General features: G+C 36.1%; 1 protein-coding gene across 16 annotated transcripts in view; it reads left to right on the forward strand.

Moving 5' to 3' along the window:
* The window catches only part of ERC1 (ELKS/RAB6-interacting/CAST family member 1), a 484493-nt gene that overhangs the window by 250281 nt on the left and 217741 nt on the right, over positions 1 to 16471 (forward strand). For 12 of the 16 annotated variants that reach the window (XM_033116427.1, XM_033116435.1, XM_033116430.1 and 9 more), the window contains one exon: positions 3799 to 3930. The exons of the other annotated variants lie outside the window; for them this stretch is intronic. In XM_033116427.1, the coding sequence (XP_032972318.1) occupies positions 3799 to 3930 (132 nt within the window). The remainder of the gene's footprint in view (positions 1 to 3798; positions 3931 to 16471) is intronic. 16 annotated transcript variants of the gene reach the window in all.

Raw genomic sequence — 16471 nt, forward strand, 5'->3', positions numbered from 1 at the left:
AGAGTGGAGTGGATTGAGCGGAGTCACCAAGCCATTGAGATTTAGATTTGGCTGTGTGGGGAGGGCTCAACACAGAAATGATGGTGACCCCGTGCTGGGTGCAGGGGAGGAGAATTCTACATGGGGGAAATGGCACCTGTCCCTCCAGTCCTCACCCTGGAGCCTCACAACTCAGTTTTCCCCTGTATGTCTCTGTTAATTATCTGTTAACTTCTTATTACGAATGATGAGGAATTAGCTTTTTTATATAAGCCACCACACATATTTCCTTTTTTTTATCTTTCTAATATAGTAATACCAAGTTTTACATTATTGTGTCTAAGGCACAGAGTATATTATGATTACACTTCCTTTATAGTACTTTTAGTTTTTTCTTGTGGTAATAATTGCTTTGGGGTTTTTGTTTATTTTATTAGTTATTTGTATACATATCACTAGTGTTTTCCAAACTTCCTATCTTGAACTCTAGCATTCCTCCCAATATTATTATTACTGTAAAGTATATTATCCCTTATTAGTTAATCCTTGTATCTATACATCCACTCTTTTTTTTCTTGGAAGCACCTTTCCTCGAGTTTCTATTCTGTGCTCCTAACTGTACTTCTTCTCTAGCCTTGCTGCCACCCTCAAGGCTTCCTCCTTCACCACTCACGTGTGGTAGATCCCCTTTTTTCTGGATCCCAGGTCTTTCTCTTTCTATGTTTACTTCTTCAGTTTGATACCACACATTCTTAGTAGATTTCTGTGTCTGTAATGTGATACAAATTTTTTCAGACTTTGCATTCTACCCTCATGTTTGGATATAGAATTCTAGATCAGAAATCATCTTTTCTTCAGAATTTTGAAAACATTACCTCATTGTCTTCCAGTTTTCTGTGTGGTCCTTAAAAATTCCAGTGCCTTCCAATTTTTTATTCTTTATGGGTGAGCACTTTGGGCCTTTCTAAAACTAAACAATCTTTTCTTTTCTCTAATATTCTAAACTTAAAAAAAAAATAGAGTACATATAATCTAAGTACAGAAAAATGCATTTAATCTTTATGAAAGTGTGAGGACAAGAAAGAATAATTATAAATATTACCTAAGAGTGTGGTTAGGACTCTGGTGTTTGTAGAACTAAAAGATTCTGATTATTTCTGGCATTGGCTCAATATTTTATTAAATGAAATAGATTCAAGGTGTAGTTCAGTAGAAAGGCAACTTCCTTGGTTTACCATAACAGATATCTATTAAGATTCCAAAAATATAACTGAGCCAAATTTTACACGCTAGATGGATTAAGTAGTTGTAGACTTTGTTGACGAAGGTGATGGGGGTATTTACTCTCTTCATTTTCTTGTTACCTGGATTAATACAGTTACCTTAGTTACTTTAGGTGGTTCCATGTTTAGTTTTACGTTGAGATGTTATGTAACTTTAATATCTCATAAATATTATTCAACAGTCTTCTCCATTTCTTTTTATTTGTGGTTTCACTTGACTTTTATTCTTCATCCTTATTATACAGAAAGATTTGAACCAGACTTTGCATGAAGCCCAGATAACTTTGCTTAAGTCAGTGGTCTTGCTCACGGAGCCCATCTGGTAGATTGGTTTGACCACTGGTTTGAGGAAACTGTCAGTATAAAAACCTGCACTGACCATCTGCATTATGACAAATTACTAATCATCTTCTCTCTCAAAAAAGTTTTACTGATAAAGCCACAGAGCTGTTTTTAGGTCCATGCAGGAGTACAAGTAAACCTGTTTGCTTGAAATTGGGTAGTTATTTAGAATAACTTTTTCAATTTAGGATGAGGATAGATTAATAGTTTAAGAATGAAGGACATAATAGACTGGACGACGATAACATAGTACTGAGTTATTCACAGGTTGATAATGGGAAACATTAGTGTTTCTTTTTGCTTACACCAATTTAATTCAGAATCCCAGGTTACTACAAATATGGTTATTTATGAGAGTATTTGAGAGGACTGAATGAACTAATCATTGCATGCATCCCTTTCTGCATGCAATAATTCTTCTGTTACGTTTCGTTTTCTTTAAATCATAAGAAACTACCTTGGACTTTATTTTTACTGGCATCATTCCTTGTCTCCCTGTGCTTGGCATCGTTTAGAAACCCTCATTGTAGTCTGCTGTCCATGGCAAGTAAGCTAGAAACATTAAGATTTCAACAAAACATTTTCTGATACAGCTCAACTGCTTTACATAATACAGAACCTTACTATGGCGCCCAATCAGTTATTTTATAACATTATTTCTGAAAAGAATGAAAACTTTTTTTAAAAAAATGAACATAACATACATTATTGAAATGTGAATATTCTTTTTTTAATATCTCATTTAAAAAAACTTTTTTTTTTAATTTTATTGGGGAATATTGGGGAACAGTGCGTTTCTCCAGGGCCCATCAGCTCCAAGTCATTGTCCTTCATTCTAGTTGTGGAGGGCGCAGCTCAGCTCCAAGTCCAGTTGCCATTTTCAATCTTTCGTTGCAGGGGGTGCAGCCCACCATCCCATGCAGGAATTGAACCGGCAACCTTGTTGAGAGCTCGCGCTCTAACTAACTGAGCCATCCGGACGTCCCTAAGTCTCATTTGTTTTTAAATTGAAAAAAGTTAGAGCAACAGGTTTATCAACTTTTTATTAGGACAGATACTGAATGAGAGATGCCATTCCTTCAAAGTTGGGAGAAAAATCTAACATTTCCAAATTGGACAGATTTTAAGTTCTAGGTTTATGAAGACAATGCTGTTAAGAAGGACTTTCTCAGACCTTGCACCTATGAAAGTGAACTGCAGTGTAATTAAACGGGAGTCGCATAGAGAAAAGACAAATTTCTTTGATATCTTGCTGATATGAGTATGCTGAAAGTTAGAGAATGGTTTAGCAAATCTTGTTCTTTTGTTTCATACGTTATCTTAATCTTCTGATCTATAAAAATCGAAAGAGAAAATTCTTACAATAACTTGATAAATTCAGTTCTGCATCCAACTTGAATGTTGCTTCATGTATCCTTCTGATCCTAAGATCTCCTGTCTTACACAGTTTAAAAATCCTGTAGGACTTTGTTTGTCTTTCTGATAGAAATTCCTATTCACCGCTCCAGAATTGGCTTTTGAAAGTTGTGTAGAGTATCAGGACAGTGTACTTGGTTGGCTATCTAAATTGCTTATCTTTAGCCAGACCAGTCATTTATATCACTTACTTTTTTCAGTTTTCTCATGTAAGATTAAAAGAAACTTGCTTTCTTGAATCGTTAGGAAAAACTTCTTTTTCATTTCTCTTTTTCAAAATTAGTTTGCCAGTAATTGCCTATATGAAGAATATAACCTGAAAGATTGAGCTGTTTACTTAACTTTTTCATCTAGGCTTGACTTTGCAGGGAAAGAGAATATTTTGGCATTGAGTCTTACTACTTAGGCTTCATCAAAGCTGGTTTTAAGCCAGTTTACAGAGTAGTTCAAAAACAGCTTTGTGTTTCTAAATAATCACGCCCTTGCTACCTATGCTGCCTACCACGAACAATTTTATTCTCTGTTGTGGAGAACAAGTCCATCACACATTTCTCTTGGCTTAACTAACTTGACCCTTTGTTCTTACTAATATACTTATTCAACCTCCTTTACTTCTTTCTTCCCTGTTTTACTCTTTCCTCTATGGTGATATCTTTTTGGCCTGGATTTACTTCTTAAGGGAAGAACGTATAATAAGCAAATAGCCATTTGTTGAAAAATAGGCCCTCCTTGGGCTAGCTAATTAGTCTACTTCACCGAGTCTTCCATCGTTTTCCAGGACAGTCTCCGTAAGAAGGATGACAGAATTGAAGAGCTGGAAGAAGCACTAAGAGAAAGTGTACAGATAACTGCAGAGCGAGAAATGGTGCTAGCACAAGAGGAATCAGCCAGGACCAATGCTGAAAAACAGGTCTGCAATTTTATTACAGTTACTGGCAATGCTGCTGGTTAAACAAAAGGTAAAACCCAGCCGGTATAGTTGAGGCAAACTATATGTGACGTGTGTTTACAGAGTTTCAAAAACACTCATGAAGTGTAAGGTATTTTAGACTGAAATAAGAATTGAAATATAGAAGAATTGACTAATGTTAATGCAGAGGCTTCTGCATTAATAATTTAGGACTGATTTTATGTTTATTTATCTGGTGAGAGGAAATGGAACTTGTCTGTTGTTACAAGACTGGTTAGAACCCTGCTTTTAAACTGAATGGAAAGCCACAAGCATTTCTGAGTCAAAGATGTTAATTTTAAATAGCAAATAGTTTATTTATTTTATACCCTGGCTTGTTCAAAAGAGCAGTTAAAGTTGTAACAAGTTAAGGTTAATAGCAAAAATGAAAGACATAGATGTGTGACACTCGAGAGTCTCAGATGTGTGTGTCTCTTGAGGTGACTTGTTAAAGAGTTCCACTGTTGCTGTTTCTTTTATGTATTTATTGCTTTTAAGTTTTTATTAGAAAGAATAACTAAAGATGGGCAGTGTGCACGGGAGAAGCAGTTTCACCAGTGAAGACTCTAATTTCAGTTCCCACTACGAGAGTGTGATTGGAGCTTTTGAATCTGCTTCACACAGACTCATGACATTTAATTTTTCAGTAATTATGTCCTTTCCATTTCTTTGTTGGAGAAATATAATGTTAACCAGGTAAAAGGAGTTCAATGAGAGGTGACATGAATCGTTTGGGGACACTCCTTGGTCAGACCCACAGAGCTCGAGTGAGTTAAGGCAGTTGCATAGCAAGGCAGAGGGTGCATATTGCAGTATGTGGCGTCTCTTCATAACCATGTTAGGTACGAGGATGTACTTTCTTCAGTGTCAAGTATAGAAAGACAGACAGACCGACATTTATTAGCAAAGCTGAAGGAAAATTGATTTTTTTCACAACAAGTGGCTTTCAGTGCCCTGTTCTTAGATCAGTGCCTCAGCCCACTATTGGAATATTTCCTAATGTACAGTGGAATAGAGACTGGGGGGTGGAGAGCTGCAGAAAAGGATGTTGACAGCCACTGTTCCAGGGTGAGGAAGGATCTTCTTTTAGCTTGATTTTACGTTTTTCACAGTCTTTCCTTTATTTTCAAAATATCACTCATTTTTTTCTTCCTGCTTTGGGATCATTATTTAGTTACAAGTCGTACACGTCAGAGATAGTGTAGAAATATTGGCAATTAATAATAGATCACGTCATCATGGACTAGAAACTACTGTTACGTGTTCTTTCTAAAGCTGTTTTATGGACTGGTTATAATTTGCTCTTTAGCAGATTATTTATTTATTTACTTATAATAGACTCTTTTTAGATCAGTTTTTTAGTTTACAGAAAATTTGAGTGGCAAGTCCAGAGTTCCCATATACTCCTTCCTGCACCTCAGTTTTCCCTGTTATTAACTACTTGCATTGGTGTGGTACATTTGTTAAAATTGATGAGCCAATATTGATGCATTATTAACTAGTCCATAGTTTACATTTTGGTTCGTTCCTTACGTTGTACACTTCTGTGGGTTTTACCAAATGTACGTGGCATGTATTCATCATTACAGTGTCATACAGAATAGTTTCCCTGCGCTAAAGCCCACCCCACACCGTGCCCACCCGCTCACACCTCCCCCATCTCCCCAGTCCCTGATCTTTATCCCGTCTCTTCCGTTTCGACTTTTCCACAGTGTCATATGGTTGGAATTGTACTACATACAGCATGTAGCCTTTTCAGACTGGCTCATTTCACTTAGCCTCTGCATTTAAGGTTCTTCCAAGTCTTTTTGTGGCCTGAAAACTCATTGGGTTTTATCTCTGAATGATGTTCATTGTATGGATGTGCCACCGTTTGTTTATTCTTTTAACTATTGGAGAATGTCTTGATTGCTTCCAATTTTTGGCAATTAAGAATAAAGCGTCTATTAATATTCATGTGCAGGTTTTTGTGTGGGCATAAATTTTCAACTTATTTAGATAAATACCTGGGAATGTGATTGTTGCATTGTAAGGTAAAACTATATTTAGCTTTGTAAGAAACTGCGAAACTATCTTCCAAAGTGGCTGTATATAATTTGCTTTTAATTGCATGCTTTTTTCTTTTTCTCTTTCCTGTTTATCTTGTTTCCACCGTTCTGCTACTCACTGCCTATCTGAAACTGTTGAGTGAAATATTTCATGACACCAGTCGTTTAGGCTTTAAGTGGTTTAAGGTATGAAGAAACTACTTCTTTGTTTGTACTTCTGAGACTGTATAACCTTCATTCATTGTCCCCTCCTACTCTCATCTTCTTTTCTTATTTTTTTTGTGTCTTCTTGCCCCACTGTAATTTTACTTATGTGTATAAATTATATGTACCAAGGTGAACTACAAATACTCGTTTGCAATGTCTTAAATAGGTGAAAATGTTTTGGGCTAGGGACTTTATTCTCATTATCTTTCTCAGGTCCAAAATTTATCAGTCTCTTGCCTAAATTTAGCCTCTGAGAAGAAATGACTCCCTCTGATAGAAGGACGATATCTGCATCTCTTGATTTCTCAAAGAGCAAAGTAAAATTGTTTGGGAACCATATCTCTTAACTAAAATAAAATACAGAACCTTTTCAAGTTTGAGCAGGGAAAAACTCTCAAAAGGCAAATGTTTCTTGATGCCTTTCCTGTATTCTTTACAGGATCCCCTTATAGAATCTTTGTTACTGAAACATACCGCCCTAGACTGAGCCCATGCCCAGAATTTGGAGTAATTGGTAATGATCCAGTACTTCCATACTGAAGGAAGATGCCTTCTAACCTGTGTTGGCAAAGAGAGTTGAAAGGGAAAAATCCCACGGGGAAACTCAAGGACTTCTTTCCACATGGGTTTTTTCCCTTCTGACACTTCTCTCTGATCAAGTTTTGGCAGGTTTTGTGTTTTGTTGATTCTGAGAGTCCCTTTTCTTAAAAAAGCATAGAGAAAAGTTTGTTCTCTTAAATCAGCCTTAGAATTGCCAGGAGGAGGAAGCAGTAGCCTTAGTTCAGCAGTGATGCTCTGAACTTAGAATTTTTCAAAAGCTTTTTTATTTTTTTGAGAGAGCCATTTGCTAATAGATGGCTAACTAAAGGTTTAAAAAAAATGCCTTTACAGTAATAAGACTTTCTCTTATGACTCAATAAATTGCATTTATTTTGTTCCTAAAAAATATTTTTTAATGTTTTGAGTAAAGATATAACCTCTCCATTTAGAGTGATGAGTGACTTCTTACTCTAAAAGCTCATTTTTAATAGTGACACTAATTTTCTTCCAATTGCCATTTTGACATTATTTGGCTCATTAAGTGTGAAGTCTTAACCTAGAAGATCATAGGTTTTACCAATTTTTGCTAGATAGTTATAGATTAATGAGCACTTTTTAGGATTACGTCTTTTTTTATTCAGGTTTTTAACTTTTTATTTGCATATTAAAAATTGTGCATTCCAGTGATTAGAATCATTTGAATAACAAAAAAGGCACTCTTGATGAAACTGCACTTTCCAGCCTGCAGGACACCTTGGGCCAGCTTGGTCCCAGCCACTGTCGTCCCAGCCAGCACCTTCCTTTAATGTGCAAGTTGTTTTCCTTCCCTGCCAGCAAGGCAGGGAGATGGAAGAGGGAAGCATGGCCTCCACTGTAAGTAATTCAGGATTCTGTGATGAAAATGGGCAGCACAGTGATTCACACTTGACCCAACCTCTGTGCATCTGGCAGAGTTAAACAGCTAGAAGAAGGAAAATAGAAGCAGTGCTTGTGGAATGTGCAGTGCATACTGGCGATGCACACCTAACTAGGGTCCGCCTGCTTGCTTCTCCTACGCCATCGTTTCCTGTCCAGTTGTTTCCTTTGAAGTGGCTTTTTCTCTTGCGTTTCTGTCTTTTTCAACTTAATCAGATTTCTCAATCTCAGCCATATCCAGTTTGTCAGACATGGATGCATAGGAAGCAGTTAGACACAGGAGCGCGTGGAGTTCAGTCTGTGTAGTGACCACTGCCAAGTGTCCCATTTCTTTATTTTTAAAGATTTATTAAGTCCTCTGTTGGCTGCAGATCTCCTTAGTACACAGCAGTTACCACCATGATATCCAAGTACCTTTTCAAATAGAACAGTTACCACTCGCGAAGCAGCACTGGTAGCTGGGTAGCCTGTGGAAGAGGATGTGGTGGTGGAATCACAGCTGTACTCCCCAGGCCCCCATTGCCTCCTTACTGTTAGCTATTCCCAGAATGGACCATTTATTCTTTGGTTTTAGAGACATAATCCTGTGCTAATCTCAATAATTCTAGTAGGTTTTATTTCCCTCATTTTTAATTAAATGGCAATAATGCTTAGAAAATAAAATAATGATACTTTTACTATGCTACTTTTTCTATAATCATTTATTGAATACCTTGCATATTTTCAGATGCTACACTAAGCACTGGAAATAAAAAGCTAATAGATACAGCCTTTGCCTCAAAAGTTCCTAGTTCATTGGGAAAGAGTGAAAAATGGACCTGTAATTATGATTTAGTTTGATAAATACCATAGTGGTGATTGGAATAGAGAGTCTGAAGGCTAGAAGGGAAAGGGCAGGCCTGTAATCCAGACCGGAGAGGGCCATAGAAGACTTCCTGGAGGAGATGGCTAATGCATGAGGTGAGTCTTCAAAAGGCTTAGACGGAGAAGAGGAGAAGTGTGTTACATGTAGAGGGAGCAGCCCAAATAAAAGCTGGAAGCATCCAAGGAGCTTTAAGTAGTTATTAGTAGCTACAGTTCAGGACAGGTATGAATAGCAAGATCCATGGGAAAGAGGGAGAGGAGGGGGCAGTACATGCAGTTGGATCATGCTGAAACATGTTCAGTCGTATGTTATACGGGAAGTCCTCACGTATGTCATCGATAGGTTCAGTGACTTTAAGTGAAATGATGTAAGATGAAACCAGTTTTACCCTAGGCTATTGATAGAAACAAGATTTAATTTCTATAGCATCTCTTCAACGTTATAATGAAACAACATTGAACAAAACAACATTATTTGAGGACCTGCTGTACTCTGGGATTTTGATTTTATGTTCAAGGCAATGGAGAACTATTGAAGCATTTTCAGCAGAGAACTATGTTTATTCATTAGTTTGCTTGCCCATTCATTCATTCATTCATTCAGCAGATCTTTACTGAGCATCCAGGGATGCTGTGTAGTCCTGGGTAATAAGTCTATCATGATGAACAAAGCAGCTGTAGTGTCTCCCCTAAGATTACAGTCTGGGGACGACACAGACACTAACCCCACAAATAATATTTAATCACAAGTTGTCAAACGTGCTGTAAAGACAACAGGTTTTCTGTGGTAAACAGTAATTTGGTGGAGGTGGGAGGGGTTAGAACATGTTGTCAATTGAGTGCTCAGAGAGGAACAGTTGACCTGCATCCTGAAGGATGAGAAGCCTGCCATGTGGAGAGTGGGGCGGAATCAGCACTCATGAGGGCGGGAAGGTGGGAGAAAGTTGAACATGTGTGCATACTAGTGTGACAGGTGGGCGGAGCCACGCAAGGTATGTGGGGCCTTATATATGAGTAAGTGACGGCAAGAAGTTTGTGTTTTTAGAGTGTTGGAAGCCAGTGAAGGGCGTGACATCCTCTGATTTGTGTTTCTAAAAGATGATTCTGGTTGCCAATTGGAAAATAGATTCAACAGAGCCCAGAGTGGAAGCAAGAAGATCAGATGGCTTATTAGGCTTCACACTGCAGTGCACATATACCTGGAAATGCATGAGCATTTTCCAGAGAGTCCTTGGGCACTGCTCCTCAGCTTCTAAACATACTCTTCCCTGACACTGATCTGCCTAAGAAGGCACGTGGGATGTGCAGATGCTCTTTGTTCGTTTCCCCTTTTATAGTTGTGCATCCGTCACTTTACAATAGGCACATCTCTCCCTAACCTTACGAGTCTGTATTCCTCTAGGGAGAAAAAACCCTTTGTAACAATAACAGGGATAAATCCATATACTGGTGTTGAGAAATGGATAAGAAAATCAGCTTGTTTACAATTCTTTGTTTTCTACAGAATTGAAGGACAACCTAATTAAATTGCCAGCTGATAGATAATTATAAATAATTTTTGATGACAGACTACTGTGTGATTTGGGGCATGTAACTCTGAAGGCATGCAAAAAATTGTGTTATGTTGCTATAAAAACAACTTCCATTACTATCTATTTATATAAAAGTTTGAAATGAAATATACCATAGAATTGAGAGTGAGCTCTGTGTCTTTGTAGCAATAAGTAATATTCATCAAGGGACATCTAAACTAATAAAAATAAAAGTTCCATTAATCTCATTAAGTATGTTTAATGATAATTTTTAATAAAATTTTACTTTTCATGTTTAATAGTTATTCTCTCAAAATATCTAAAATTTATATGAATTTTCATTGACTCCTATTAATTGTAATGATAGCTCAAACCAAAAGATTTTTTAACAGAGTTATGACTACAGGAAATTTTGTAAATATCAAATTTACATTTATATACATAGTCTTGTGGCAGAAAAGTACAAGAGAGGAACCATACAGACAGTCTAGCATAAAATAAATTTCATTAGTATAAAATTTTATGGAGAATTGGAATGGAAAACGAGGTCAAAGAGAAAAAGGAAAATGTAAAACTTAATCATTAAAGAAAGTTTGTCCTTATAGTATTTATTTATTATTATTATTATTATTATTATTAATTTCAGGTGTACAAAACAACATAATGATTAGACATTTGCACCCCTCACAAAGTAATAACCCCAACAAGTCTACCACCCATCTGATACCATATATAGCTATCGCAATACTATTGGCTATATTCCCTATGCTGCACTTTACATCCTGTGACTATATATATATATATATATTTTTTAATTATAGTTGACATTTAATATTGTTTTATATTAATTTCACATGTATAATACAGTGATTAGTCATTAATTTATGAAGTGATCCTCCCAGTAAGTCTGATACCATACAGTTTTTATAACATTATTGACTATATTTCCTACTGTATTTCACATCCCTGTGACAATTTTGTGACTATCAATTTGTACTTCCTAATCCCTTCACCTTTCTCACCCATCCCTTCAACACCCCCCCACCATGTGGCAAACATCAGTTTGTTCTCTGTATCTATGAGTCTATTTCTGTTTTCTCGTGAGATCATAGGTATTTGTCTTTCTCAGTCTGGCTTATTTCACTTAGCATAATATTCTCTAGGTCCATCCATGGTTTTGCAAATGATCAGATTCTTTGTTACAACAGAGTAATACTCCATTGTATAAAAGTACCACAGTTTCTTTATCCAGTAGTCTATCAATGGGCATTTCGGTTGTTTCCATATCTTGGCTGTTGTGAATAGTGCTGCAGTAAACATAGGGATGCATATATTTTTTCAAATTAGTGTTTTGAATTTCTTAGGATAAATACCCAGAACTAGAATTGCTGGGTCATAAGGTAGTTCTATTTTTAATTCTTTGGGGAACCTCCATATTGTTTTCCATAGTGGCCACCAGTTTGCAACAGTGTGTGCAAGGGTTCCCTTTTCTCTACATCCACACCAACACTGGTTGTTTGTTGATTTATTGATGATAGCCATTCTGACAGGAGTGAGGTGATATCTCACTGTGGTTTTTATTTGCATTTCTCTGATGATTAGTGACATTGAGCATCTTTTCATATGTCTTTTGGCCATCTATATGTCCTCTTTAGAGAAATGTCTACTCATGTCCTCTGCCCATTTATTAATTGGATTGTTTGTTTTTTGGTGTTGAGTTGTGTGAGTTTTTAATAAATTTTGGATCTTAACCCCTTATCAAATGTATCATTGGCAAATACCTAATCCCATTCAGTAGGATGTCTTTTTGTTTTGTTGATTGTTTCCTTTGCTGTGAAAAAACTTTTTAGTTTGATGTAGTCCCATTTGTTTATTTTTTTCTTTTGTTTGTCTTGCCCAAGGAGATATATCAGGAAAAACATTACTAAGTGTAATGGCTGAGAGTTTACTTCCTATATTTTCTTCTGGGAGTTTTATGGTTTCTAGTCTTAAATTTAAGTCTTTAATCCATTTTGAGTGTATGCTTCTATATGGCATAAGAAGGTGGTCTAGTTTCATTTTTTTCATATATCTGTCCAGTTTTCCCAGCACCATTTATTTAACCCACTGTATATTCTTGCTTCCCTTGTCATGGATTAAATGACTGTATAGGCATGAATTGATTTCTGGGCTCTCTATTTTCTTCCATTGATCTATCATGTTTCCCTGAAAATAAGACCTAGCTGGGCCATCAGCTCTAATGTATTTTTTGGAGCAAAAATTAATATAAGACCTGGTCTTATTTTAATACAATATAAGACCCGGTCATAATATCATATGCCACATCGTATCATATCATATCATATCATATATCATATCATATAAAATATAGTATAATTATACCTGGTCTTATATTAATTTTTGCTCCAAAAGATGCATTAGAGCCAGTGACACAACTAGGTCTTATTTTTGGGGAAACACAGTATGTGTCTGTTTTTATTCCAGTACCATGCTGTTTTGATTATTATAGCCTTATAGTATGATTTGATGTCAGGTAGTGTGATACCTCCAGCTTTGTTCTTCTTTCTCAGGATTGCTGTGGCCATTTGGGCTCTTTTGTGATTCCATATAAATTTTTGAATTATTTGATCTAATTCTGTGAAAAATGTTATCAGTATTTTGATAGGGATAGTATTGAATCTATAGGTTGCTATGGGTAGTATGGACATTTTAACTATATTAATTCTTCCTATCTATGAGCATGGTATATATTTCCATTTATTTGTGTCTTCTTTAATTATTTTCTTCAGTGTCTTATAATTTTCTGAATACAAGTGTTTTACTTTCTTGGTTAAATTTATTCATAAGTATTTTATTTTTTCGATGCAATTGTAACTGGGATTGTGTTCTTAATTTCTCTTTCATATGTCCTTATAGTTTTTAAATAGAAAATAATGGATATCAAGTCACCATGGTATTTATATTTTATTAGATTCTTGCTTGTTTTTAAAAAAGTAATGCATTGTTTTTTAAAAACAATTTTTAAAAAGTACCTAAAAAATTACATTTGTTGCAACTCTTTAAACTTATGTTGTAAAAAAAATTAGACATCAAGTTATAATCATAGTTACATGAACTCTTTTAGGAGATATACAAGCAAAATGATGTAAAGACTGCTGGAAAAGGTTAGACAGATTAGGCAATGGCTGAGTAAATTACATAGTGGCAATGGACATGGAGAAAGTAGATAGCTTTAGAATATCTTTTGGAAATAGAACTAAAAAGCTTGGCGAATTGCATGTATGGGTAAGGATGGAAGAGAAAATAAAGATGATTCTCTGATTTCTGGCTGGACAACTAAGAGGATGATGGTTCCATTTTCTGAGATGAGAAAGCCTAAAGAAAAGCTTGTTTGAGGATAAGAACCAAGAAACTGTGCTAAAGAAATGTTAGCTATATTATCATTAGTAGTAGAATTCTTACCACATCAGATTTATATTCTCAGTTCAATTCTCTCTTCTGAGATCCAGACTAATTCTACTTATATCTTTACTCCAGTTGATATCTCAACCTGAAGCCGTTGAAATCCAGAACTCTTGATTCCTAGCCTCAAACCATTTTTTTCCTCAGGCTTTTTCATCTCATCAGAGAAAACACTCTTATCCTACAAAGCTGAAGTTAAGCATGGTGAGTGTTAGGAGAATCAAGTCCAAGAAAGGAAGAAGTGATAGGTTAGCTACAGAGATTCTATAGCCTGGTTCTCTAGTTCAGAAGACCACTCCAGAACTTCAGCGAGGCTATCACATAATGGCCGTGAAAGTGGGTCCTGCAGTTAGAAGCCTTGGTTAGAGTTACAGTTTCATTACTTAAATAAATTGTGATCTCAAGCAAGTTACTTCTATATCAGTTCCCTGAACTGTCAGAGAAAGATATTTCTTATATCTGCCACATCAAAGAGAGGTTATGTGTATAAAGCACTTAGAGTGTGCATGTAGTTAGCGCTCATTAAACATTAGTTACTACTGACACGCTTGTTCTTAGTACAACTGCTCTTCATAGCTCCAGGGGAAGGGACTGTTTGGAACAGTCTGAGACCCCAGAGACACTTAGTGTCTATAGAGCCTACCTGATTGATTTGGTACCAGTGATGACAAGTTTTAATCCTTATAACTTGAGGCAATCCTTGTCCTCTCTCCTTGCCCAGGCTAGAATCTGTAGTATCTGCATCATTCGAGAATGCTACAGCAGCTAATGGGTTGGTTAGCTGGGCATTGTTCTTGTTACTGAGTTTTTCATCTCTGAGAGTCTGTCTCGAGTCATTGTAGAATCTTAGTCTGTCCATTATTTTCCAATTCACTTTTACGTTTTTCTCATAAAAATCGTTTGGATATCTTTAGTAAATAGCTAGAAATTGTGCTGTGAAATCCAATCCTAATGCTCTTTTTGTTTTATGAAGTCATGTATTGTGTGTTTCCTTTAGGAAGGAAAGTAGGGAAGAAAGAAGAGAGGGAAGAAAAAAAGACTTTTTAAGCATTAGTTAAAACAAAATAGGATTTTATAACATGCTTAGACTGTATTCCTAGAAGTAAAAAGACAGAAAATTTAGGATAAAAAATTTTAAGGGTTGATCCTTATAATCTTAATTTGGAATTGGAGGTATCTGAGTATTCATGACTTTTCTTTGTTAAACACACAGGTGTATACACACACACACACACACACACACTTCCTGGATAGTGAAAATTCTTAGACATCAGTGGTTATTTCAGTAGTAGGGCACACACCTGTTGCCCAGGTGTGGTCTCTAAACACCATTCCCTATTAAAAGGGTTTGAATTCCAAACAGAAATTACTGTTTTCCTTTTGACATAAAGTGAATTCCATGAATATACATTTTGCTTTGCAAGTGCTTATTTGTTACTAAAGCCTCTGTTATCTTTATAGCAGCACTGGCCAATAAAACTTTACAACAATAGAAATGTTTTATTTGTCTTCTATCCGGTATCATAGCGCCTAGTGACATGTTTCTATGGAGTACTTAAAATATGGCTAGAGCGCCTGAGGGACTGAGTTTTTACACTTATTTAATTTTAATTAAATTTTTATGTGCACATCTGGCTGCTGTATTGAACTCTATACTGTGTTGGATGGCTGGATACCTACATACATACATATGAGTACATACTTGGCAGCTACTATTTAGTTTTTCCTTCTAAGCCTGACAGAGTTGCTGTACTGAAATGTACAAGTACAAGCACTTTTCTGATGTAGTTGGTCCTTTTTTTCATTTTTGTTTTTAGAAAAATATCTGTGATCTAAAGACATGTTTGTCAAAAGTAATTTTACCTCTAAGAAATAATGGTGACAGACTAGGTTAGTAAAAGACTTTGGTCACTTTCAAGAGATGTCATAATTGTGTGTGTGTGTTACCTGTTCATACAATACTAGACACTTAAATTTATAGTGTGAGCGATGGAATTAGTGTAGGAAGAAGGTGTAGAATAGTTGTGGAAGTGAGAAAGAGACATTTGTCTATCATGAGAACATGCAACCCAGCATTACTGAGTTTAATCACTTCAGAGAGATAATTTATTCCATTACTCCATTATTCGCTCAATAAGCAGTTAATGCTTATTGAGAACCTACTTTGTGCTAGAAGCTGGGAATACTTAAGTGAACCAAGCAAATGTCCCTTTCCTTATGGCATTTATATGTTAGGTAGGGAAATTAATCATTACAGATAGAAACATACTCTTTACAATTGTGACACATGCAAATAATAAAGTATAGTATTTTATAAAAGAGTATAACAAGGGGCCCTTATTTAGAACGAATGGGCAGGGAAGACATCACTAAGACATTGATGTTTAAACTGAGACATGGAAAGTAAATAGGAATTAGATTAAGACTAGCAAAAGGTTTTATTAGGGGAACCACATGTGTGAACACCCTAATACTGGGAAGATCGTGGTATAATCAGGGAACCAAAAGCAAACCAGAGTTAGTGGAGAACACTGAGTAGAACTGAGCTGGTGGCTAAGTGGGTAGGTAAGGGAGTGAGTGAGTAAATAAATAAATGAGTGAAAGAGCAGATGGTTTGACATGGAGCTGGAGAGGTAGGCAGAAACCTGATTCTGTAGGATGGTCATGTTGATGATTTTAGATTTTGTCATAATCATAATGGTTATCCTTTAAATCATTTTAAGTTGAAGAATGATTAAAATCCATTTTATGTTTTGGCAAGATTATTCTGGCAGTCATATGAAGAACATAGGGAGAGCAAGGGTAGAGAAGGGATTGATTACCTCTTAGGAAGATACTGCACAAAACGGGCACAGTAGGGTGTTGGCAGTGAAGACGAGAGATCTTTTTGGAGACAGGTTGCCAGGAGTTGCTGATGGATTGGGTGTGGAAGGT

This window comes from Rhinolophus ferrumequinum, chromosome 10 (genome assembly GCF_004115265.2).
Source record: "Rhinolophus ferrumequinum isolate MPI-CBG mRhiFer1 chromosome 10, mRhiFer1_v1.p, whole genome shotgun sequence".
NCBI classification, from domain to species: Eukaryota; Metazoa; Chordata; class Mammalia; order Chiroptera; family Rhinolophidae; genus Rhinolophus; species Rhinolophus ferrumequinum.